Below are 24,553 nucleotides of genomic sequence, written 5' to 3'. Positions count from 1 at the left end.
CTGCAGGGTTCTTTGCAGGGTGGGGGAGGTTCCTCTCCCACAGGCACTGAAAGATGTCACGTGAGAACTGAGCCTACGGGCAGGCCCGTGGCCAGCTCAGGTGTCATCAGTCACTTCCGCTCGGGCTCCTGGCCAGAACCTGTGTCCTGCGGCCCGCGGGCTCCCTCTCCACTTTAGCCCCCTGCAGAGTTCCAGGCGGGTATGACTGTCCCCCTCAGTGGCTCCCAGTGCCCTCCTGTCTAGACCACTTGACTTCATGACCTGGCTACACAGGGCCCTCCCAGACACTCACTCTGTGTGCACCACTGTCCCCTTGGCCTTGACCCCTCCTCCTCTGACAGTGCCTCTGTGCTGAACTCCAGCTTCTGCTCACATCTCTGGGGAACTATCCCAGAATTTCCAGCACCCTGATCCCAACAGAGTTGCAACATACAAGTGCCACACAGCAGGGCCAGGTGGCCCACGTACCAAGTGCCCCTGAAAGCCAGGCCCAGGTCTTGGCTGTGCAGACTGAAAGCACTGCCCGGCCTCTGGCAGTGGCTCGCATGGGGCCTTGGGCAGCACCCTGATCTTTCCCTCCCCAAGGTCCCGAGGCTGCTGTGACAACCACCCCAGAGAGGAGTCAAACCCCCCCCCCCACTGCGATGAATGGGATGCGGAGCTTCTCAAGCAGGTGGTGAGACCCCAGTACTCAGCTGCTTTTCCCTGGGAGCACCACCCTCCCTTCCATCTGGCTGTACCTGTAGTCTAAGTTCAGCCTATCAGACCCCTCTCCCAGGATTATGGGTCCTGGAATTGAGCTGAAAGTACCAGCGAGACCCCCGCCCCCCGCCCCGCCAGGGTTGCTCTGATTCACCTTCTGTTCCTAGGTTGGTGCAACTGCTCCTGTCACCCTGCCTCTAAATCCTTTTTTTTTTGCTTGAGCTCCAGGTTCCTTACAAAGCCCCTGACACACCTCCTGACCACAGATTCTGTGGGCCCCTCAGAACACAGTGGGTCCAAAGATCACCCCAAGTTCAGCTGCCTGCCCTCCCGCCCTGGGCCAGCCCTCCTGCGGCGTGGATGTTTGCCCAGGTCCGTGTTCATTCCTGGAACTCACTTCACATGACAGCCTAGGCTGCCCACAGCCCTGCTAGGGAACCGCCTCAGTTCCTCAGGGTGGAGCCCACAGGGCATCTGGCCACCAGGTGTCACGGGCCCTGCTCCCTCATCCTGCCCGGTGGGTGCTAGGGGCCCGGGTGGGGAAAGCGCGGGGGGGACCAGAAACCACACTCATTCTCTCCCAAAGTGCCGGGCGACACGCGGGTTTTAATGGCATCAACACCCAGGAGGTCACACGTCAGTTGTGGTGGCAACTTCTTCCAGGGGTGAGAACTGCTGCCTCGCTGGCTGTGACCCTACAGTCTGCGCTGCAGCCTTCAGGACTCACCACCTGGACCGCCCATCGCCCAACCGCCAACCCCACAAAAGACACAACAATTGCACTGACTGATTGATTGACATACACACCCCAAGGTCCCGGCCCCCTAGCACACACCCAGGTCTGTCACACAGCTGCTGAGGGCTTTGGCGTCTGCTGGCCGGTGGTCCAGGGCCGGTCCTAGGGAATAGTGTTTATCGAATGTGACAAAGATTCTTTTACAAACTGGGGTCTGGAAGAGCTACTTCTGGTGCTAAGAGACTCTCGTCTCTATGGCTTCTCAGAGCTACCCAAGTTGGGCCCAGATAATGCTGTGTTGGTTTGTTTATTGGTCAGGAATGTGTAAGGCATTTTGGTAAGTTGAACAGTGACTTCTTTTTCCGCAGGAAGCTCAGACAGATGTTCCCTCCTTCGAGCTGCTGCTGCCGGCCTCCTGTGAACAGAGGGCGGGGGAGGGGCAGGCTGGGCCTAGGGGCCTCGGCCCTACACCACCCTACCTACCACCTTCCACCTTGAGAGGCCCCTGGGGCTGGAGGAGGCACCCGAGGGCTTGGCGGGGCAGAGGACAGCTTTCAGGCATCCCGGGGCGCCCAGCCCTGCCCAACCCCCGAGGGGATGGCCGGCGGCACTCACTGGTCTGTCCAGCTGCTCCTGCAGCTTCTTCACCGTGTCTTTCTCCTTTGCCAGCTGCTCCTGGGTCGTCTTCAAAAGCTCCTGTAGTTTGGTGGCAGCGCGTCCCAGGTCACTGGTTAATTTCTTCTCCTTTTCTAGTCTCTCCTGTGGGTCAGAGGGTTGAAGGGGATCAGCCTTCACGTGACGCACAGCAGGAAGGCCACCTGGCTGCGCACATGGGGCCGAGGGTGTGAGGACGCGGCCTGCGGGTCACAGGGCTGTGCTTCAGGGTCGGGCACTGGTTGCTGAGCACCTGCCCTGTGGCCAGGGTGACGGAGCTCAGCTTCAGTTCTACTCGATTTAAATCGTCACACTGGTGATGTCCAGCTGTGACACTGGACACTTAGGGATCCCCCCCGACCTCGCCAACCTCCAAATTAGGCTGGACGCTGCCCGAGGGGCCTCCGGGGGTGACAACGGGGAACCTTGTACCTTGAGCCGCGTGGCCTCCTCCGCCTCTGAGGACCCGAGGGCGCTGCTGCAGCGGAGCTTCTCCAACTCCCCCTGCAGACGACTCGACACGAGCTGAGCCTGGACAGAGCGGGGCAGCGGGTCAGGCCCCATGTGGACAGGAGGCGGGTGACGATGGCGCAGCGACACCCCCTGGGGTGGGACGCGGCTCAACCCCCTAGACCCGCCGCCCTGACCCAGAGAAGCCCCGACGGCACGGGGCAGCCTGACCTCCTCGAACTCAGCTGTGAGCTTCTGCCGCTGCGTCTGCTCGTCCTCCAGGATGGCTTCCGTCCGCTCCAGCTGCATCTTCAGCTGCATGCAAACACCGCAAACATGCTCGGAACCTGGGGCAGACCCTCCTGGGTACCCAGGGCTCTGGGCAGCCTGACACCTGCGGCCACATCTTCTGGCTGTGCCCAGGGCCCCCTCGACCCTGCCCTGCCTGGGACAAGCGAGCGGGGAGGCCTGTGTGCCTGAAGCCCCCCTGGGGGAGGCAGGGCCCCGACCCCTGGGAACGGAAGCTGGTGTGGCTGAGAAGAGACGCAGACGCAGCCCCTCTGCTGAGACCCCAGGACAGAGGAGCCTAGGCACCGCACGAGCCCTGGTGGCCTTCCCACCCCGGCGAGGCTCTGGGCGGCTGCCGCCCAGATCAGGGGTCTGGATGGCAAGGGCCCCACCAGTGATGCCCCAGCCCCCCGCCCCCCTCCCACTCTGGCGTCCTGAGGAGTCGGGCATCTGGGCAGTGGGGCCGGGAGCTGCGAGTGGCCGGAGTTTAGCCAGAGCAGAGGCTGCCGTCCCTGCCCTCCAGCTGGGTGGAAGGGCCCACACGGCGGTCAGTGATGGACACCTGGGGACGGGCTCACCACCCTAACCTCGATGGGGTCCTGCTCTGCTGAGGGGGCCTCTGGGGGGGCAGCCGGGGACCCGGCTACGTCACCATCCTCTACGTGGCTCTTCATCTCACTCAACTGCTGCCTGACCTGGAACAGGGAGGGTGGGTTTGTGCCTGACATAGCTGGATGCACCCCGCAGGAGGACGGCAGATGCTCTCAGCAGCCAAAGCCCACGGGGGACCTGCTCTGACAACTGTGGCCTGTGTTGGCTCCCGTGCAGGTTCCCTGGGGCAGGAGAGCCAGCGCCACGAGCCCTCACCCTAGCCAAACTGTGCCCGAGGGGCCCGCAAGGGGCCCGGGCTGACCCCACATGCACTCTGTGGCAAGGCCAGCAGCGCAGAGACCCCCACGCCGGGAGCCAGGTGACCCCCGAAGGATGTGGTATGCGCGGGGCTACGGAATCTGAAGAACGGCAGGCGGCCGGTGGGCTCGGCGCAGACACTGCCGCCTGCCTCCCGCTACCCTCCTGGGTGCGGTCCCCCGTCAGGGCCTTTTGTGGGGTCCCCGACAAGCTGACACTCTTACCTCATAAGGTCCCCTCACCCCTGAGCTCCACTGCTGGGGGGCCTAAGCCCCAGACCTCTGAACCTCAAGTCTGAAGGGGCAGCAGTGTCACCCACAAAGCTTGGGTGAAGGTTCCCAGCGGGGATCTGGGGGGGGCCCTGACAGAGCTGCCCCATGAGGGGCGCCCCAAGTGTGTGGGGCTTCACCCTCCAGGTCCTTTCCTCCTGCCAACAGCCCCAAAAGTCAACACCAGACCGCAGAGGCCAGTGACGAGGAGAAACTCGGGGCGTGTCCTCTGCATGTGGCCCAGGCCTGGCTTGGACATGGCTTTGGAGAATGGCCCTCAGACTCGGCACCTGCCCTCGGGGGCGATGGTCCCCGGTCAGGCCCGAACGACCAGAGGGGGCACCCGGGGAGCCAGAGCGTGCACCCAGCGAGGGGGCTGCTCAGTGGGTGCTGCTTTGGGAACGCCAGCCCCCCGGACCAGACCTGGGGTCTCCTCGCAGAAAGCCAGACACGTACGTTTTTCACACACACACACACAGCGCCCCGCGCCCGCTCCCCCCACCCCCCCCCCCCCACGCCGGTGGCTCAGTGTTAACAGCCAACTCATGATTTAATGAAAGACCGTGCAGATCACACGGACTGTGTCTGGCCTCACGGGCTGGTACTGGAACCAGTGGGCCGCCCCCCCGCCGCTACAAGGCCAGGCTGACCTGGCCAAGAAGCGCGGACCAGAGTCACACATCAAGGCTGAAAACCGGAAGAACCAGAGGCCCCCGCGTGGCCGGGAGCCCTGCGCAGCTGCAGACAGGTCACCTGGTACCGCCCAGCGTGGAGCAGGCTGCCCTGCACACTGCAGATCTGACTGACCTGACCTGAGCCACTGCTGGGTGAGGAAGGACCCTAGTCCCACAAGAAGGACCCTAGTCCCACAGAAGGCCACGGGGCAGAAGGACCCCCCCAGAGCTCCCAGCGCAGACCTGGAGCCCCGTGGTCCCGGCAGCCACAGGCCCAGTGTGCAGCGTGGAGCAAACGTGTGAGGGGCCGTCCACACCGGGCCCAGCACAGACCGGCGCATGTCCCCTTTGACGGGACGCAGAAACACACACACCCAACCCCAGGGCACATGCCGGCCACACCAGTTCACTCACCAGGGCAAGCTCGTCGCTTTGTTTCTGGGCTTCACTCTTGGCTGCATCCAGCTGAGACTGAGATTCTAATAAAAGCTGCCTCAACTTGGACAGAAAACAGACCCGGGTGGTGGGAGAAAAGGAGAGAGCGCCAGTTCCAGTAAGTCAGCACCTCACACCCAACCAAGCACATCCACATACGCCACCCGGAGAGCCTGTGGGGCGTGGGGGAGGGGTGGGCGCAGGCCCCCAGGAGCTTCTGCTCTTTTTTGAAGACGAAGGAAGGATCGCCTTCAGTACACGCTAGTCTCAGGCCTGCACAAATGTTTGTGGATTGTCTTTTGCAAAGCGAGGCCAGAAGTCGGAGATCGAACCAGGATCGGGGGTGCCAGGCTTGTGTCTCTGCTCCCCGAATCAGAAAACACTCAGATTTAAATGCCTTCCCCGCAGAGATGGTGTCTCCACACCGGTAGAGAGACCCTCTCGCTGCCAGGCTGACCTGGCCGCCCCCGGCCCTGGCGCAGGGCCCCCACCAGGCCCACCTGCGCCGGGACACTCACCCCCGCCACCTCCGTGGCGTAGTTCTGGCACTCGGCGCTCGCGGCCGCCATGTGCTTCTCCAGCTCGGCCTCCAGATGTGACGTGTGCTCCCTCACCTGGACACAACACACATCAGGAGCCTCGAGCCGGCCAGCGGGAGGGCACGGGCCACGGGGACAGGGCGCTGGGGCCACCAGGCCCTGGGACAAGGGCTGAGAGGGGCCCCCGTGGCCTGATGGCTACGAGCCAACTGAGGCCATGCAGGGGGGTGCCCCCCAGGCCCAACACCTCCTGAAGACGCACCCTGGGGCCGCACGTGTTCTCAGACCTCAGCAGCTTTTAGGTTTACTTGCAAGGAGGGTGCGGAGTGCAGCAGGGCCACCCGGCAACCCTCCCACGGTTCATGAGGCCACGGCAGAAGCCATGGTGCACCGGGGCCCAGCCACCCCGAGGTCGTAACGGCTCATTAAGGACAAGCAGGGACGTGCGGTCGGGGAAGGAAAGCCGCTAGAGGAGCCTCTGTAGCAGGATGGCAGCCCTCCGGACGGCGCCCGCACGCACCTGATCGGCACTTTCAAGTTCCCCTTTCAGCTTCCCGACAGTCTCTTCGAGATGCTTCACTGTGACCCGCGACTTCAAAGCAAGAAGGGGGAGCGCCGTCAAGCACGAGCCCCGGGGGTCCATCCTGGGATGCACCCCACCTCCCGGGAAGCCCTGTGGTGCCCCCGCCCCCCCCCCCACCCCCAGGTATGACCAGCACTCTCTTCCTTGGGGGTGGGGCTGGGGGGGGTCTCCTTGAGACCGGGACTCAGCTGTCGGTCATTCCACAATGACACTGTTTGTGGCATCACCAAAACCCAGCAAACGTGACTCCCAAGTGACCCAGATAACCCCGTGGGCGTTTCCCCTGAATTGTATGGCATTCTGAGGGAGTGGAGTTTGGGTTCCGAGGGAAGGTGGGCCCTGGGGAGACTGGGGGCCGTGCGGTACCTTCTGGAGCTCCTCCTCCGTGGCGCTCACCCGGGCCTTCCACACCTGTTCCTCCTCCTCCACGCTCTTCTGCAGGGCTTTGAGCATGGCCTCCTGCGGGGACGGCACTGAGCAGGGCCTGGAGAGGCCCCCCCACACCCCCGTGGCTCCCCGCAACCCCCCGGCTCAAAGCCCAGAGCGGCGGCCGTGCGGGAGGAGGGGGTACAGTTCCGGAGGGGGGCCCCCGGCCGGTGTGCGAACAAGGTTGTCAGGTCTCTCGTCTCCGGTGGGTTTGCACCAGGTGGGCCTCAGCGGCCCAGGACGGGGAACCCAGGACTGGCCATCGCAGAGGGAGGCTGAGTGAGCATGGCCCCTGGAGTCGCAGGAAAGCGGATTCAAGCCGAACGCTGTCCTATCCCTTCCCATACTGTGCCCCAGACCTTCAACCTGAGCTCACCCCCTTCACCATTCAGCCAAAGAAACTGGGCCCAGAGAGGGGCAGTGACTCGCCCAAGGTCACAGCGGCCTCACCGTCTCGGCCAGGATGCTGCGGTACTGGTCACACTCGGCCTGAAGGCTGTTCTGCGTCTCCTCCGCCTCCCTCAGCTTGGCAGCCAGGTCCTGAGGGTGGAGGGCAGGACAGGGGCCTGCTGAGCCAAAATCCGATGGCCAGCTCCAGGCACCCTCCATCCCGCAGACAGGGCAGGGCGCGAGTGACAGTGGCCGTGCTCACCGAGGGCTCCGTGTGCGCTGGTGGCTGCTTCAGCAGCTCTGGGCCTTTCTCTTTGAGCTCCTGCAGCCAGTCGGCGTAATTCTGCGACAAAAATGTTTAAGGTCGGGCGGGATGTGCCCCCACCCGCACAGGGGTCCCCCGAGAGCTGCCTCCCCTCCTACCTGGTGGGTGGGGGCAGAGAGGCCCGGGAGCAGGGCCAGCAGGGCCTCCCTGGTCTGGGCCTCCGTCAGGCTGAGCTGCTTCTCTGACTCCTCCTGGGGGCGGGGCGGGAGGGCGGTCAGCCACGGAGCTTACGGCAGCCCCGGGGGTTTCACCCCAGGAACATGTCCCCAGCCCTTCAGGGGAGGGACAAGGATCGGAGGAGACCAATGGTGGCTCCGTGGGGCCGGCTGGGCGGGGGTATGTCTAACCTTAGCAGTCAAGTTCCGGCCACCCCACCCCAGGCCTGGCCAACTTTAAACAAACTCAGCTCTAAAGAAGGGGGATGGCAGCACCCCCTACGGGACACGCAGGTTCGCGGACACCTCCCAGCAGACACTCAGGCTCAGGTCTTCTTTCTGAGCGTGTGCATATGGGGGGCAGGGAGCGCAGAGAAGAGGGGTGGCCACCAGGGTCAGGAGCTCCTGCAACCCTGTGGGCGGGAGGATCAGGGCTGCCACGTGCTGAGGGGATAAGGCAGGTCGGGGTCTCGGCTCTCCAACAGCTCCTGGGCCCCCTGCTGCAGCTGCGCTGGCCAGAGCCCCCTCCATCCTCCCTGATGCTCCCACTCAACGCAAGAAAAAAGAGCCCAAGAAAGCGGGAAGGAGCCATAAGTAAAGCCGAGAAGGACTGCACTGTCCCTGGGGACAGATAGCCTGTCCCCACACCCTGGGGGCAGGGGCGCGGTGCAGATTTCTGGCTGAAAGTCCCATCTGGTCACCCGTCCCCAGCAGGCTGAGCCTGCCGCCTGCCCCTAAGGGCCCGAGGCCTGGAACGGCACTAGGAGCTCCCGGACTAGAGCCGGGAGTGAGGCTCTGTGTGTGACTTGGGGCCGGTGGCGGGGGGATGGATGGCCGGCAGATGGACGCCCAGCCTGACCACAGCACCACGTGCCTAGACTTGAGTCTCAGAAGCCGACCCTTCTCGCTCACCTGCTGATCCGTGGCCTGCTATGGGCCCCCGACCTCGTGACCACCATTCAGGTGCCCGGGTCATGGGATGCCAAGCAAGGGCTGAGGACCCAGAGGCCAGCTCCCTGTCTTCATCTGGCTGTGTGACCACAAACAAGTCAGGTGACACCTCTGGTCACAGCTTCTGCATTTGCCACAGAAAGGCCAGACAGGCGCCCAGGTCACTCCTGGGGAGTGTAAGTGTAAGCTCCCCAGCTCCACCTCTCGGAGGCCTCATCTGACACAGCCTCAGGCTTCCTGGGAGGCTTGTGAAAGTTGCTGCAAAGCTCATGATAACAGGACAGTAATTCTGCGTTGCAGGGGGAGCAAAAGGGAGAGGGAGGGCAGGCCTGGCCAAAGCCAGTGGTGAGGCCCCGCCTGCTCATGCTGCAGCTGCAGACCATATCCCGGCCAGGGCCCTGGACACTGACCCACCCGTGCTCCCCCGACCTGGGCCTGAGTGCTTGCTACTAAAGACTGTCCTTCCCCCAAAGCTCAATCACGGAGCCCCTGGGCCAGGACCGCAGGGGGCCTGAGAAAGCAGACAAACGTCAGGCGAGAAGAATTAACACGAGCGAAGTCCATGAACAGACCCAGCTCGGGGCCCCCATGGCCTCCGAGGGCAAAAGGCCCAGCTGAGAAGCAGGAGACAAGGGCTTGCTGCTCCCCGCATGTCGGGGAGAAATGCGCGGCGGGAGGGCAGGAGGGCGGGCAGGAATATGCAGCAGCCGGGCCCTGGGTGGACTTCTGAGATGCCCTGAGGCTGAGGCTGCCCTGCACGCAGTCTGTGTGGTCTGCTGAGCTGCTAGACGGAGGCGATCCCGAGGCCGATGCTGACCTTGGCCTGGGTCAGGGACCGCAGCTTCTCCTCGCAGCCCCTCTCAGCCGAGGCCAGAGCCTCCATCGCCTTCCAGTTCTTCTCTCGGAGGTCCTGGGAGGAGAGGGGAGACGGTCAACAGCCAGGCTGGTGTCCGCCGGGCGGGCAAGCCCTCTCCGACCCGTCTCTGGACCTCACAGGCCACCCCGGGCAGCACTGGCGCCAGGCTGCTCTCGGGTGGCCGGGGCCTGAGGGCGCCTTTCAGGGAGACGCGTCTGCGGGCGGCGGGGATCTGCCAGCTCTTCAGTGGGAAGAGGGTCTGCCACCAAATGGGGCCGTGTGTGTGTGTGTGTGTGTGTGTGTGTGTGTGTGTGTGTGTGTGTGTGTGTGTGTGTGTGTGTGTGTGTGTGTGTGTGTGTGTGTGTGTGTGTGTGTCTGTGTGTGTGTGTGTGTGTGTCTGTGTGTGTGTGTGTGTGTCTGTGTCTTGGGTGTGTGTGTGTCTCGGGGGGGGGTCCGGGGGGACGGCCCGGGTCGGAGGGACGCAGCCGAGGCTCCCATGCGCCCACCGCAGAGGAGGCGCCCTACGCAGCCGAGGCTCCCATGCGCCCACCGCAGAGGAGGCGCCCTACAGCCCCCTCCTCACGCCAGGTGACCACATGACCAAGCCGACCCAGTGGGAGTCAGGACCCCCGAGCCCCACCACAGGGAGCAGCCGGACGGGACAAGGAGAGGCCCCGAGCCCCCTCCGCATCCACATGGCAGGTGGCCCGTTGACACTCACGTTGTTCTTCACTTTTTGCTGCTCAACTGCCTCCTTGAGCTCCGTGGCCTCCTTCTCCAGACACCACACCTGCGACTCCAACTCCATGAGGCTGAGGGGGGATGGCGGCGTCACTGCCGGGCTTCGAGGGCCCGCGGCCGCCATAGGCCCTGTCTCGGGGCCCCTTCCTCTGCCCCAGAACACCCGTGGGGCCTGGGGCTGCAGTCAGTCCCCTCCCCAAGCCGGCACAGGCTTCAGGGGAGCCCCAGCAGCCACCGTGGCCCCTCCCCTGAGGGCTGGGGGCCCAGAGGCCAGCGCTGTCCCACTTGGTGGCACTGGCTGCGGGGACGGCAGCGGTCAGAGCTGCCACAACGGCCAGTGCGCGGACGCGCCGCGGACAGTCAGGTTTCCAGATGCTCTTTCTTCTGGTAAACTGAGCCTGGTCCCACTCTGTCCCGCAGCACGCGTCGGCTGGCCCTTCCCTGCGGCCACAGCTGCCCTCGAGACTGGGCTGGGGCTCCTCGGAGGACGCCGGGGCCGGAGGCTCGGGTGGCACCGCGGCCGGCACACCCATCAACTGCATCCCTGCTCTCGGCGCTGGGACCGTCCTGTGTCCAAAACCTAACTCTGCTGAGACCCGAAGGCTCCCCCTCAGTCCTGCGCCTGGGCTCCAGGGAATCAGCCCGAGACGACCCCAGATGCATGCGGCTGGCAGGCCGGGGGGGCCATCTTTTCACACTTCTCTCTGGACTCGAGGCCCTGCGGCTCCGTCCACCCCATCGCCCGGAAAGCGAGGGGTGGACGCTCTAGAACTGCTCTGGCTGCTCTGAGGAAGACGCTTCAAATGGACACTTAATACGTCACCTTCTGCGTTAAGATTTAGGACAGGGAAGCCCCGGGGTCGCACAAAAGCTGACATCCAGAAGCCGCCAACGCCGACTTGAAGCAACACAACAGGGCCCCTCTGGGAGCAGGAGGAAGCCCGTCTGAAGATGCCCCCGGGGGGGACACGTTCGTATTTCTCACCAGGGGCCGGCAGTACACCACGCTAAGGAGGTGCATGAGGACCAAATAACCTCAGCGAGGCTGTGTGCGCTGCCCGCTCTGACGCCCCCGAGCACCGTCTCATTTTCATTCTAAGTACCGTTTGCATGTGGCCTTGAAGACGGCTGTCGACTTCTTGGATGTTGGTTTCAGGCCACAGGACCTGACCCCACCCTCAAAGCTCCAGTGGGACCCCTCACAGTTTCTCCTTAAGCCGCTGGCATTCTGCACCAGCGCTGGCCCCGCACACACCCCTGCAAGAGCACCCCCAAAGGCACGAGGCCCCGAGGAAGAAGGCACAGCAGGCCGGTGGCAAGGACACGCTGACAGTCACCCCCCTTGGTAGCTACGGCCCGAGTTCCAGAACATCTAGGGCCGGATCACTCATCCCCACCCCAGAACACGATGGCCTGGCCTAGACGCAACTTCCAGATAAACAAATCTGAGAAGGAAATTTTAAAAAACCCTAATTCTGCCAAACATCTACATGATGCAAAAAGCTAGAATCAACCCTGCTTGCAGCATGACTTAGGTAACTAGCAATTAGCTGTGCAGTCCAAGAAGCTGATCGTAAAATACAAGAAGCAAAACGCTTAACAAACACCTCTCTACCCTGGCAAGTGCCGTGAGAAACAGAGTTTGCGCAAAGCTTTCTGGGAAGGTGCACGGAGAGGGTTTCCTTCTGAGTCTCCAGCAAGATGCTTTGGGGCCGCCGTGAGGCCGGCTTCCTTCCCCAGCCCCCAAACCCGAGCCCAAGGCCACGGAACATGGGCCGTGGCCTGGGGAGGCGCTGGGGAGGGGACTCACTGGCAGCAGCAGCCGGAACAAGGGAGGTTGGTCAGTGGACGACCCAGGACATGACCGACCACCTGCATGCTTAACCCCACGTGGCTGCCCTGGGGACCCCCAGCCACGGCAGCCAGGGCCACCCCCCAAGCTCATGGACATCTGCTGAGGGACACATACCCAGCCCCCTGGCCTGAGAAGCCCACCAGATCTTAGCAACAGCAAACACACAGTCCAAGCAGGCCTGGGGCTGGGCCACTGAAGTCACCCGGCATCAACCCTGCGACCTGGTCAGCTGTGAACCGCACCGCATCCCAGATCTGTGCAAAAGCCCGGGCATCCTCCCGGGTTCTCCACTCTGGGCACGTAACCACTTTCCCGTTTGGGTTACAACTTCAGCTCCTAAATTCCCTCGCCCTGTGACGTGGAGAGAACACCCTGACCAGCCGGTCCTTCCCGGGGAGAGAAGGATGGATGGATGCATGGATGGACGGATGGACAGCGAGGCCCATCCCCCTGCCGAGGCGCAGCCACTCTCCCCACAGCCTCGCTCCTCGAAGCAGGAGCTCCCTGCAAGGTGCCCTCTTCCCTGCCCAGCCTGTCCTCGTCCTCGAGGTCACTGGAGGGATGGGGAAAGGCAGGGCGTCTCAGAGGGCTCCTCCCTGGGACCCCCGCACCCAGGCCACGGCCCCTGCCTCCTCTTACCGGGCCTGCTGCTGGTTGGCCTCCTCTCGGCTGGCCTGGAACGAGAGACAGAGCCCTGAGGTCACCACGAGACCACCTCGCATGACAGGTCATCAGGGCAGGGCCCCTGTGGGGTGGGTGGGGGCGCTCCCAGGAGGAGGTGCAGCTGACCTGGGCGTCCCGGGCCTGGCTCGCCTCCAGCAGGGCCTCGATGGAGCGGATCCTCTCCGTGAGCTGCGAGTTTTGCGCCTTGGCCTCGTCCAGCTGCCCGTGGACACTGCTCAGCTCCTCGCACCTGCTCCTCACCTCAGCCTCGGAGGACTGCAGCTTGCCGTGCAGCTCTGCGGGGAGGGAGGCCAGCGGGTTGCAGGGTGCGGGGGAAGGCCGGCACAGGTGCCCCATGCTGCCCAGTGCATGCCTGCGGGCTTCCAGGCACTCCCCTGACCCCTGGGTGTCCTGTTAGCTGGTGGAGAAAGTCACAGCCTGGCTTCCTTCTCAAGGACTCACTAGGGTAGAACAGAACGCCCCCGGATCACTCAGGAAAAGATGGAAAACTGAATGGGCTCCTGTTGCAGTTTCTAAAACCTTACTCTCTGGGAGATGGGCTCACGTCGCTGAGACCAGAGGCAGGGGGGCGCCTCAACGTGCCCTCCCTCGGTGACCTCCGCTAAGCCCCACCACAGCTCTGAAAGTCCTCCACGTGTGCCTGACTCCAAACGGCGGCCCGGCCCTGGTCTCCTCCCTGAGCCCTGGCTCAGACGCCGGCCACGTCCACACGCAGCTCTGCTCAGACCTCCTGGTCCTCTCGCTGTGGCTGTTCTGCTTTCCTGTGCCCCCGCCTCTCACTCACCTACCAGGCTTGTGGATCCAACATCCACTGCCTGCCGAATCCACCAGCGCCTCCGTGGCTGCCTGGGCCCAGCCCAGGTGCCTTTGGTCCGACGACTGCAAGGCCCCATCCCTGGTCCCCACCGGGAGCCGGAGCATCCAGAAGTGCAGATGGGATCCCGCCAGCCCTGCCCGTGCTCCCCGCCCCCTCAGCACTCCACACGGCCCCTGAACTCTTCAAAGGAGGGTGGCCCGGCCCTGCCCGTCTACCCCACACTAGCCACTGCCTTCTTCTCCAGTCTCGCTTGCTGACCTGCATCTGTTTCTTGTACAGGCCAAGTTCAAGTTCACTCCCATTCTCAGGGGCCCCTTCGCGGTTTCTGTGAGGCTGGCCTCTCCCCATCATCCAGACCTTGGGCTTAAACATCCCCTTCTCCCCAGAGAGGCCTCCCCTGACCACTCAAAGCCACACCCGGCCCATCACAGCAGGGGTCAGCAAACTAGGCCCTTGGGCCAACCCAGCCCACAACGTGTTCTTGAAAATAAAGCTTTATTGGCACGCAGCCAGGTCTGTCTGTCTAGGGTGGCTTTTGCACTGTGGCAGCAGGGCTGAGCAGTTGTGACAAATACCATTTGGCCTACAAAGCCAGAAGTATTCACTGCCTAGCCCTTCCCAGACACAGCCTGCCGTTTCTAGGGCCTGCTCTCGGTCGCGCTGCCTACCTGAAGTCTGTCGACATGGGTCCATCTACTGTGCCCGTGTCTCCTGCCGGAACGCGGCCCCAAGCCCGCTGCTTCACTCCCGGCCGAGCCCCAGGCACCCACAGGAGTGCTCGGCCCCCAGCAGCGGCTCCAGAAGTACTGGTGAGCCCTCACGGCACGGTCTGCCCTGCTTCTCTAGGGGCCCTCGGCGCCCTGGGCTTCGTCACCACCTCCCGTTTGAGAAGGTGACTTGTGAACACAGGGGGACCGTAAACCCACCTTCCAAATCTGGCCTCCAGGCCTGACTGGGCTGGAAGAGAAGGCCGGCAGCAGCCCCAGGAGCATCACGGCTCCAGGTGGGCCCCACAGCAAGTGACGCCGAAGGGGCAGCATCTTCCACCTTGAGCCCGCCCCCGTATCCCACCCCACAGGCCACACCCCCACAGGCTCCATCCCACCCCCATATCCAGCCCCACAGGGCCCGCCCCCACATTCAGTCCTCCGCAGCCCAGGCCTGACCCCGAGCACCCCCGGCACGTCCCCTGACGGGTGGGGAGTCAGGGGTCCCAGCTGCCCTCGCCACCCCCACCACGGAGCCGGCCCCCACACCGCCCTCACCGGCCATCTGCTGCTGCTGCTCCCGGGCCTTCTCGGCGTCCGCCCGGAGGCTGGCATGGCTGGTCTGTGAGCGGCACAGCTCCCGGCTGACCTCATCCAGGCGCTTCTGCAGGGCCTCCTCGCTCTCCTTGTGAGACGCCTGGGGGCCAGCAGAGGGAGGAGGGCTGGGAGGATGCGGCAGGAGGGGGGCCCTCAGCCGGCTCTGCCGTCTAGAGCTCCTCACACCCTGCCATCCTGTGCCGATGACTTATATAAGCCTCCTGGATTTCCAGGTCAGTTCACCTGCTAGAAAAGGCCAAGAGGCCACCCTGGACCCTGAAGAGCGGGCTCCTGGGGAAGAGGCCTCAGGTGAAGGCAGGACAGCCCCAGAAAGGCAAAGGCCCATTTTCACCTGAATGTGGCACAGGGAGAGGCTTCCTACAAGCTAAACGTCCGGCCTGAGCTGGAGATTTCCCGAGGGGGCCTGGGAAAGGGCATATGGTTGTTAGGCAGTTCTGGACAAGGCATCCGTGTGTGTCAGCCACCCCAAGACACAGGTACCACCACCACACCCACATTACAGGTGGGGAAACTGCACCTCTGAAATCCGGGCCTCACTATCAATACCACGGGGACTCTGTGACCTCAGAGAGAGGAGATGCTCGCGGCCTGGGAATTCCTGGCTACAGTGATGGTGGCAACCCGGGCGCCAGAAGGCTCCAGCCCCGGAAGCCCCAGGGCCACCCGACAGCCTTCAGAACATAACCACCAGGCCCTCCCCAGGGGCTCTGATCTCACTGCTCAGGGTGGACCTACTTTACACCAAGTTATCCATCTCAATTCCACCCAAACAATCCAAACTTTGTTTATCTGTGCCTGTTCTTAGGCACACACACAACAGTCTTACAATTTCGTGTCTGTCGTTCTAGTCCCTTCCATAAAACAGCCCCACTGCCCCACACGCTACAGCCGAGAGCTTCAGTGACTGAGCAGAAACAGGTGCAAAGCTGTGTGGGTCTCCAGGGTTTCCTTGTCCTCCAGAGAAGTTACACGCACAGAGGTATGACAATTGCCCCACGCCCGGTCACCCTGCCCCGAAACAGGCCAGCTGGGGGACGCAGCACTCGTCGGGCCAATGAGCAGGGAGGCCCCGAGACTGAAGGGCCCACTGGTTGCTGCCCAGCACCTATGGGGCAGGGAGGGGACAGTCTTCCTCCCTCTGGACAACAGGCGTCCCCCTGGGAAAATACGAGCTTCCGGGCCACATCCAGAGGCTGAGAGGAAAGAACACCCACCGGGCCTTGAAGCCAGAGGCCGCGCCCGCCGGCCTGGCTGCGGCCGGAGCTGTGACACCACACGTGTGGCAAGTGTGGGACGCTCACTGCTCTGGGGCTGCCCTGGGGCTCAAACCCTGGCTGTGGGTGAACTGGCAGAGTTGCTGAACTTTGTGCATCCAATTTCCTTCTGGGTAAATTACAGATAATAACAGTATCTACCCCATAAGGTTGCAATGAGAATTACCTGAGTTAAGCTTGTAAACGTTCAGAACAACGCTTAGCACACAGAAAGCACCCACTCTATGCTGACCAGGTATCACTACTAACGAGGCCAAGGTCAAGGGTTCCAGCCCCAGCCCTGCCTGGGTCCACTGCAGTCACAGTCACAGCTGAGAAGGGAGGACCCAGGGAGGCCACGCGTAGAGCCTGGCGGGCAGGATTCACGGGCACCGAGGTGGCTGCCCCCGAACTCACCTGCAGCTGCAGGACCTGCTTCTCAAAGGCAGCCGCCTTGGCCTCCAGCGTCTTCCGCTGCTGCTCCTCCTGCCGTGCGGCCTCCGACTTCTCCACCAGCTCCTTGCTGACCTTGCCCAGCTCCTGCCGGAGCTTGGCCAGCTCTGCATTCTGCCTGCAAGACAGTCAGGAGGCCCCGCATGACGGACAGAAGAGGGCTCAAGTCAGCTCTCGCCAGCCCCGAGAGCCGCCCCGGGAGATGGGACCGGAGGTCTGAGCCCTTCCTCCGGGGCACCTGCTCTTTCTGAAGTAGCTGCCCATCTTGGAGCCCCTCTGAGGCCCTCTATATAATCAGCCACGTGGGTGTGACGTGTTTTGTTGAAGATGCTGTTTTACAAACACGGTGGAGGGACCAGCAAGAGCCAAGGGCAAAATGTGCACTAAAGCAGCCCATGGAGCCCCTGACGGAAGTGGCTGATTCCTCACGGCTGGTCTGGGCCCAAATGAGCCCTGGGATGCTGCCCTGCAGGACCGGGGCCGGCGGCCCGCTCGAGTCCACACGCTGGATTCACTGGCCGACTGGACCACAGCCAGGCAGGGAAAGAGGCTGCAGCATCTTACACGAGACCCCTCAACGCTGCACAAGAGCTGGGTCTCAGGACCAGCGAGGAGGTTCAGGAGTGACGGAAGGAGATGTGACTGACAGCGAAAGGGGCAACTCCGGACCCGCCTTTCCCAGCATGAGGAGGTCGTCAGCGTGCAGCCTCCTTCACAGCACAAAAGACACCCTTTCACGGCAGGACTGACCGTCCAGCCAAGGGACAGTACCAGACCAGGTGAAGGCGACAGAAGAGACGGTCCACAGCCCTGAGAGGCAGGAAACCTGGCCAACACCAGCTCTGCCCTGCTGCCTGGGGAGGGGAGATGTGGGCCCCCCGTCTGCACGGGGGAGGCCGCCCCAAAGCCCTCTGCGGGGCCCTCAGTGCACGCTTTCCAGGGCCAAGATTCGAGACCGGGGAGCCCACGCGAGGCTGGACTCCGGTACCAGGGATGGGGATGAGGGTGGGAGGCCAGCTGGGTGGCCCCTTGGGACCAACATGAAGCTCTGGGAGGGACGTGGGGACACCCGTCCCACATGGCAGAGTGTCCGCAAGCTGATGGAGTCAGCAGCCGCAACTCAGGGCCAGGCTTTAGAGCTGTCCCCAGGATGGAGCCAGTAGTGGACACTACATGAGAAGGAAGCCAGTGTCCCTCCGTCCCCACGGTCACCTTCTGCCATGACTGCTGAGGAAACCGCAGCCCCAGACCATCAACCTGCCAGCAGGTCAGGACGGAGATGAAGACAGGGACCCCTGAGAGAAGGGACCAGCGAGGAGGGTGGCCGTCAACCTCACTCCGAGTCAGCGGGGCCGCCAGGAAAAGCAGCCTTGTGAGCACAGGCTTTGCTCCCGGTGCCGCTTGTGGGCGACACTCTTCCCACCTGCCCTCCTGCTACGGGCGCCTGCTCTCTCTGCTCCCGTCAGCCTCCTCTGGGGGAGAGGGGATAGTCTGGGGATAACAAGCACCCCAGAAATCCCTACAGGACACCCCGGACGAGAGAAGGCAAAGAAACGGGAACCAAGAGAAAATGCAGTGGGGCTTCCTCCTGGCCAGCCTGCTGGGGTGGTGGTGCTGAAACCAGGGCCACAGAAGACCCTGCCCCCTGGGGAGTGGCCTCTGCCGGCTCACGGAGGCCTCCTGGCTTCAGCTCCTGAGCAGCAGACGTCCCCTCCTGCACAGGAGACCTGACCAGGGGGATTCAGGGCACTCAGGCCCAAGGCAGGGCCCACACCACACCAGACCCTCATCTTGGATGGTCAGCCTGGCTCTGATACTCTGGGCCAGAAGCAGGGACACTGTGAAAATAGACATGAAAAAGTATCTGCTCTCCCAGCGAAGCCAGGACCTGAGGGGATCTGGTGACACGGATGCCGGGCATGGGCTGGAGCTCACTAGCCCTCCCAGGGCCTGACCACGCGAGAGGTCGCCGGCCACGTGTTGAAGGCTCACGGAGGGACCCTGCCCACTCCGGGCCCTCGGGGAGGTGCCAGGGTCCGGCCAGGGGCGCAGGGCTTACTTGCTCTCCACTTGGCTCGTGGCCTGGTTCAAGGCGTCCCTCAGGATGGAGTTCTCCTGCTGCAGGCGGGCCAGCTGCGTGTTGGGGCCGTTCTCCAGCTGCTCCTGGAGCGTCCGGATCTGAAAGGTCATCCAAGGGGCATCAGAGGCCGCTCGGCCTGACAAAGAGAGCCACCTCGGAGCAAGGTTGGCAAGACCCCAGCCCGCAGACAAGAGCCCGGAGGGCTCCGCCTTCTCCCCCCGAGGTGGGGAGGCCCCCTCAGAACAGGGGCCGGAAAAGTGCAGAGCCGAGCACTCAGCCCAAAGCCCCAGATGGAGCTGGTGCGCTCTGCCCCGACCGAGGCTCTGAGACCCAGCAAAGAAAGGGCCACAAGCCACAGCCTACGGTTACCCCGAAGATGCCCGTTTCCTGCCCTCTGACCCCCTGTGGCACGGCCCGCCGGAAGCGGAGTGCAGGGCTCTGACTGTGCAGGCCAGGGCTGGCCCGGCCCTCCGCTGGGGCTGTGCGGTTTTTTGGGCCTCTAGTTTTATGGCGTTCTCCCAACCTCGAGTGGAGGAGGTGGAGCCGGCATGACTCCAGGGTCATGGAGAGGCTGTGAACTTGACCCATGGGCCCCCAGGGAAAAGGATGGAGTGCTGACCACTTGGGACCAGAGTGCTTTCAGACAATGCTCTTTAAAATGTGCATACATCTTCCTGCTTATTAACGTTAAACACACACACCATCTGGCCAGGTGAAACAACCCTCCCCCAAACAAACGCGATGGTGAGGGCCCCGTCCGCGGGCATCCGTGCCCACCCTGCTGCCCACCTTGCCCTGCAGCTGCTGCACCTCCTGCACATGCTCCCGGTAGCTGGCCTGCATGCGCGCCTGCACGGCCGTGATCTCCTGCTCCCGGGCCACCAGCTGCTTTTTCACTTTGGCCTCCCCGGCTGCTGCCTTGGCCTTTTCCGCTGCCAGCTCCTGGGAGAAAGCAGAGGGCAGAGAGGCTGGTGAGGCGGGCGGGGGCAGCTTATCAGATGAAACCAAGACCATCATGACCCGGAACATGACCTGGGGCCAGGAGGAGTCTGATTGCAGAGCCACAAGACCCCCGTCCTGAGCTCTCGGACAGACGGGAGCAGCCACAGCAGAGAACGAGCAGGGGATGAGGAGGGACCCCGGAATCCCTGCCGGCCTGACTGGCGGAGGGCTGGCCATCAGGCCTTGAACGCAGTGGGCACCGTGGATACAGGCAGGAGCTGGGCAACGTGGCATCCTGTCCCTGGGCTCTCCAGGGGCACTGGCTGAACCCTGCTGGGATTACAACACCCTGGTTTGGCTCAGTGTCCGACAGCCAGGCCCCAGAACACCCTCTTCTACTTGAGTATCTCTGTCAGGACTGACAAGGCAGCAAGCCCTGATGGCCGAGGGGTCAGCCCACTCCTAGAGGGCCTAGGTCCCCGTGGACAGCCACTCGGTCCACCGCCCTATCCCTGGAATGTCTGCTCCGGTCAGTGGCAGATGCCCACAATGAACACGGGACGCGGGGCCTGGGGACCCAGAGCCGCAGGCAGGGGCAGAGCGCAGGGTGGGAAGGGCTGGCCAAAGGACGGGGTCTCCATCATCGCAGAAGGAATGGCAGTGGACGGAAACAATGGGGGAGCAGGAAGTGATAGTGTGAGGAGGGACCCGTGCACCGGCCCCCTGGCGGAGGTGCTCTCTGTCGAGGGGGCCTCTAGCCAGACTGGGGCACAAGTCCCATGAGATTCAAGTCCCCTCCCCGTCCTGGGCAGTGGACCAGAGAAGCGGGAGAGCCTCCTCTTCTCCAGGCCGGGATGCTAGGGAGGTCTATCCCAAAGGGCCAGAGGGCCCCTCCCGTCTGAGATGGGACAGAACCGGAGGCCAGGGAAGGGCCGGGCTGAACGGGTGGCCGCTGGGTGCCAGGGCAGCTCTGCATGCCTGGAGTTCCCTGGGACCATCCGGGACCCCTGGCCCCGCTCTTCAAAGAAATCCTCTTCCTGGCTGTGCCCAGGGCGAGGGCCCACAGGGGCAGAGGCCACTCGGACACGCATGTGTCTCGTTCCTTCAATCCTCTCAGTAAGGCGAGGCTCTCCATCTCTGGTTTGAAGCTGAGCTCACAGAGCCTCGGGGAGGACACGCTTTCGAAGGCCGAGAGCAGCCCTAAGCGACAGGATGGGCAGGAACCTGGGGCCTTGTGGGCCCACGAGGGTCCCAGAAGGGATGGTATGCGAGGTGCCCCTCCTCTGGCTGAGCTGGCCGCTCGGCGGGGATTCAGGGCTCCGGCAGGCTTCCTCTGACCCATGCCTGCCACCCTACCCCAAGCAGAACAGAGGCCCCTAAGTACACGGTCCAGCCCGATGAATAATCACGGCCACACAGAGGTGGCCCTCCACCCACCATGCCAGATGCCCGGAGGCTGAGCATAGGTCTGGGGAAGGCCTTCCCCACCCTGAGCAGGCCTCAGGCAGGTCTGAGCATCCACCCGGCTCAGGGTGTAAGGATCCCAGTCTCCTGGGACAGGGTCCCAAGGCCACCAGGATTCAATGGGATTTCCCTTCCTTTTGCCCTGGGACTTTTTAAAGGCAAAGAAAGGCCAGATTTTCCTCAGGGCATCTGTTTCATCCTCCACAGCTTCTCTTTCCTCTAGGAGCTCAGAATCCCAGGACTCCTCCTGTCTGTCAAATTCTTACTTCAGTTGCAGTGGTCAGACTTATTTTCTTGAAAGGCACACCTGCTGCTGGGGGCCGGAGCCCCATTTCCTCTGACTGAGCTGAGAGGCACCGTCGCGACACCACCAGCCCAGAAACTCACTTGCTCCCCAGGCCGAGCGGGCCCTGCACCGTGAATCTCCCGAGGCGGCTGAGGCGTGGACTGGAGCAGCCCCGCCCTGAGAGTCTCCTTGTCCACGGAGGATTCAGAGCCCGGCCCCTCGGGCCCGCGTGAGGACAGGATGGGGTGCAGCCCAGAGTGTCACCTCGGGACAGAGGCCCCGGTGCCCAAGCAGTTGACAGCTGGAAAGAGTTTTCCAGAAGGACGGCTCTGAAGCCACGTGTGTTCCTCAAATCCCTGAACACGTCCCCGAAGACGCTCAGAAACCAGGATGGAGGTCTCAGGACGCCCGAGCCCGTGAACTGGTGCCCGGAATGGTCTTTGAACCCAACTCTGTTGACTTCACCCACTTGCAAGGCACCCACTTAACCTGGCAGACAGTCCACACGGCCTCTGTGTCCTTTAGCCACAGATCACAAGAAAAGGAATTCACCAAAACCCTCTTTTGCAACCATAAAAACTTCTGTACAAGGACAAAGAAATTGTGATGGGAACTAAACAAGAAACACGGATCCTATCCACCCCCCAGCTCCTGGGACGATCAAGTTAGTCGGAACTTCTACATTCTCAGAAGTTTCTCATATAACTTCACTCAACGGTGCTAGGCTGGAAGACGTGGCACAGCAGTGGAATCCCCTCCGCTCTGCTTGAAACTCTCAACAGAGAAATGCAGGGACTCAGCATCCACGGACTCCAGGGCACAGAAGGACAGATGGCGATGCCTGGGCCTCAGTGGCCCCTGCCAGGCAAGGTGACCTCTGAGCTGAGACAGGAAAATGGGGGCCCCACCCTGGAGGGCTTCCTGAAGGAGGGGGCTCTTTCCAGTGAGCCAAGCGGTGAAGGGCACTCGAGGCTAATGCAGGAGCACCAGAGGCCCCGGGGAGGCAGTGAGGAGCAGGCGCGTCGGGGAGCAGACTCGGGTCTGAAGATTGGGAGCCACCTGCACTTGAAGAGGCGGCCCTCCCAGGGCCGCGTAAGCGCTGAGAGCCTGTGAAGACCCCCTGCGGCTCAGGGAGGAGGATGCCGTGGGGGAGGCAGGGCCACAGCTGGACGCACTGTCAGACGTCTTGCCTCAGAGCCAAGGCCTGGAGCCCCAGGGGCTGCGCCTGTGTCTCATGGCAGGGAGACGGTGCCTGGGCAGGGCTGGAAATGCGTCTGGTCGGGGAGGGGGAGGGCGAGGGGGAGGGGGTCTGTGGGTCAGCTGCGCTAGGGTTTGGAAACTCAAGTAGCCGCCCCGGAGGGGAGCAGCAAGTGTCCTACACAGGCAGCAGCACCTAAGGGGCTTCCTGTTGCAGGGTGCACCCCCCACCCCACACCTGCTGTCCAGCCCGAGGTGGCCGGAGACCCCAGCAATGGCCACCATCCCCGTCAGAGGCTGCAGCTGCTGACTCACGACACGTCCAGCCCACCCTAATCTCGGGCCAGCACGAGGAACTGGCCGGGGAGCCACACAGCCACCAGCCACAAAAACAGTCACTCCCCTTTCCTCTCACGTGAGCTTTATTTTGGGGTCAACACATCTTCTCAGGTTGTCCAAAAGAGGATACAGAAGAACAGCCCCCAGAACCACAGACTCCACAGTCGCTGCTGGCCGCGGGCCCTTGGGGCAGGAGGCCTGGGACTCACAGCCCACTTCCATGGGGCAGAGGCTCCTGGCCTGGGACGCGCCAGCAGCTGGGCGGAAAGGGAAGCGCAGTCGGCTCTTGGGAGCAGGGTGAGTGGCTCTGGCCGCCCTGCATCCAACCAGCAACCCGAGGCCGCGGGGGACACTCCCGAGAGAGAGGACGAAGGCCACCGGGCAGGAGGCTGCACTAGGGGAGGCCTCAGAGACCGGCCTTCCCCTTCCGCCTCCTGGGTGGAGCCTGACCAGGAGCGACCACGGCAAAGCCTCGTCTTCCGCTCCCGCTGCCCGTCCGTCCCCCACTGAACAAACCTTCCCGTTTGGCCTAGAGCCGCGGCCGTCACTCAGGACGAACTCTGAGGCCTCGTGAGCGAGCGACGCAGGCGCCCAGCCATGTGGGATGGTCCGAGGCCCCAGCCGCCTCCCTGCGCCCGCTGTCCCGCGGAGGAAGCGGGGACAGGGCGAGGGCCACGCAGGGCGCGATGCTGGGAAGGACAGCTTAAACGGGGAGGGGCCAGCTTTCTGCAGGGGACCCGGACCTCCTCCTCACAAGGAGCGGCCGCGTGCCGAACCCTCCTGAACGAGGCCCCCAGCCCGTCGGGGCAGCACGGGCCCTCGAGACCAGTGTTCATTGGGTACATACGTGTCACGCGCTGAACCACCACGGGACCGCTCCCCAGACAGCGGAGAAGGGGCAGCAGCCCCGCTAAGCCCTCCCCACGGCTTTCTGCTCCAATTCTCAAGAAAAGACCCTGGGACCCACTGTGCCCACCCTCCTCTCAGGGCATCACCCTAAAAAGATGGGGCCACAACCGCAGGGCCGGCTGTCCCCTCCAACCCGTGCGTTCCCAGTCCCGAGAGGGACCCCGCTGTGCAGGGGTCCTCACGCAGCCACAGCCCCCGGGCCGACCCGGCACCGACCCTACCTTATTGAGCTCCCTCAGTTTGCTCTTGGCGGCGGCCGCGTCCTCCTGCTCTGTGGCCAGCAGCTTCTCCTTCTCTTCCAGCTGGCGTTTCAGAATCGCCACGGGGTCACCCTTCTGAGTGGCCTAGAGATGCCCACAGAGCTGCATTAATGGGGTGGGCAGATGCCTGGTTTGAGACTCACCCCGACCATCAGACCCCGACCCAAAAGCAGAGCGGTGGCCTGACGGCACACACTTCTGGGGGCGGCCCCTGCCTCTGCCGCACGGTTGGCCAGGCCTCGGGCCCAAAGCTCTGGACCCCTGGGGTAGTTGTGGGAGCATGGTTCTTCCCTAACCCCGGTCGATGGTGGCCAGGGCCTCTTCCCGGCCTGCTGGGGGCCGTCGGCCATCGTCCCTGGCTTGGTGCCCATCCCTCAGCTGTTGGGGGCGGCCTGCAGGCTGCCAGCTGAAGCCTGGAGGCCCGGGCACGGGGTGGGGGTGGGGGGTAGGTACCTGGGGACAGTGGCCTGAGCTGAGTTCAGGCCTCTCTTGTTGGAGGGGAGTGGCCACCTTGACCTCCGGCCACTTCAGGCCCAGAAGATGGCCCAACGCGCACTGAGCGAGGAGCTCCTGTGACCGCAGGGCCCGTCACCACTCAGCAAGGGC

At 63.4% G+C, this 24,553-nt stretch overlaps 1 protein-coding gene across 3 annotated transcripts in view; it reads right to left on the bottom strand.

The window, feature by feature from the left end:
• Positions 1 to 1,275: 1,275 nt before the first annotated feature.
• Positions 1,276 to 24,553, bottom strand: part of RRBP1 (ribosome binding protein 1) — a 59,248-nt gene continuing 35,970 nt past the window's right edge. For 2 of the 3 annotated variants that reach the window (XM_060124354.1, XM_060124351.1), the window contains exons 4-24: positions 23,909 to 24,031; positions 19,340 to 19,492; positions 18,530 to 18,648; positions 16,435 to 16,588; positions 14,705 to 14,843; positions 12,728 to 12,897; positions 12,578 to 12,612; positions 10,064 to 10,154; positions 9,304 to 9,396; positions 7,479 to 7,571; positions 7,318 to 7,398; positions 7,116 to 7,205; positions 6,606 to 6,698; positions 6,177 to 6,248; positions 5,636 to 5,731; positions 5,097 to 5,180; positions 3,418 to 3,525; positions 2,774 to 2,857; positions 2,525 to 2,623; positions 2,054 to 2,197; positions 1,276 to 1,853 (exon numbers count right to left, since the gene is read on the bottom strand). In XM_060124354.1, the coding sequence (XP_059980337.1) occupies positions 1,812 to 1,853; positions 2,054 to 2,197; positions 2,525 to 2,623; positions 2,774 to 2,857; positions 3,418 to 3,525; positions 5,097 to 5,180; positions 5,636 to 5,731; positions 6,177 to 6,248; positions 6,606 to 6,698; positions 7,116 to 7,205; positions 7,318 to 7,398; positions 7,479 to 7,571; positions 9,304 to 9,396; positions 10,064 to 10,154; positions 12,578 to 12,612; positions 12,728 to 12,897; positions 14,705 to 14,843; positions 16,435 to 16,588; positions 18,530 to 18,648; positions 19,340 to 19,492; positions 23,909 to 24,031 (2,163 nt within the window). In that variant the 3' untranslated portion in view covers positions 1,276 to 1,811. The remainder of the gene's footprint in view (positions 1,854 to 2,053; positions 2,198 to 2,524; positions 2,624 to 2,773; positions 2,858 to 3,417; positions 3,526 to 5,096; positions 5,181 to 5,635; positions 5,732 to 6,176; positions 6,249 to 6,605; positions 6,699 to 7,115; positions 7,206 to 7,317; positions 7,399 to 7,478; positions 7,572 to 9,303; positions 9,397 to 10,063; positions 10,155 to 12,577; positions 12,613 to 12,727; positions 12,898 to 14,704; positions 14,844 to 16,434; positions 16,589 to 18,529; positions 18,649 to 19,339; positions 19,493 to 23,908; positions 24,032 to 24,553) is intronic. The other variant, XM_060124353.1, reaches the window with a different exon arrangement.

The sequence above is a fragment of the Lagenorhynchus albirostris genome, chromosome 15, assembly GCF_949774975.1.
Source record: "Lagenorhynchus albirostris chromosome 15, mLagAlb1.1, whole genome shotgun sequence".
Lineage (NCBI taxonomy): Eukaryota > Metazoa > Chordata > Mammalia > Artiodactyla > Delphinidae > Lagenorhynchus > Lagenorhynchus albirostris.
This window is presented reverse-complemented; position numbering and strand designations above follow the sequence as displayed.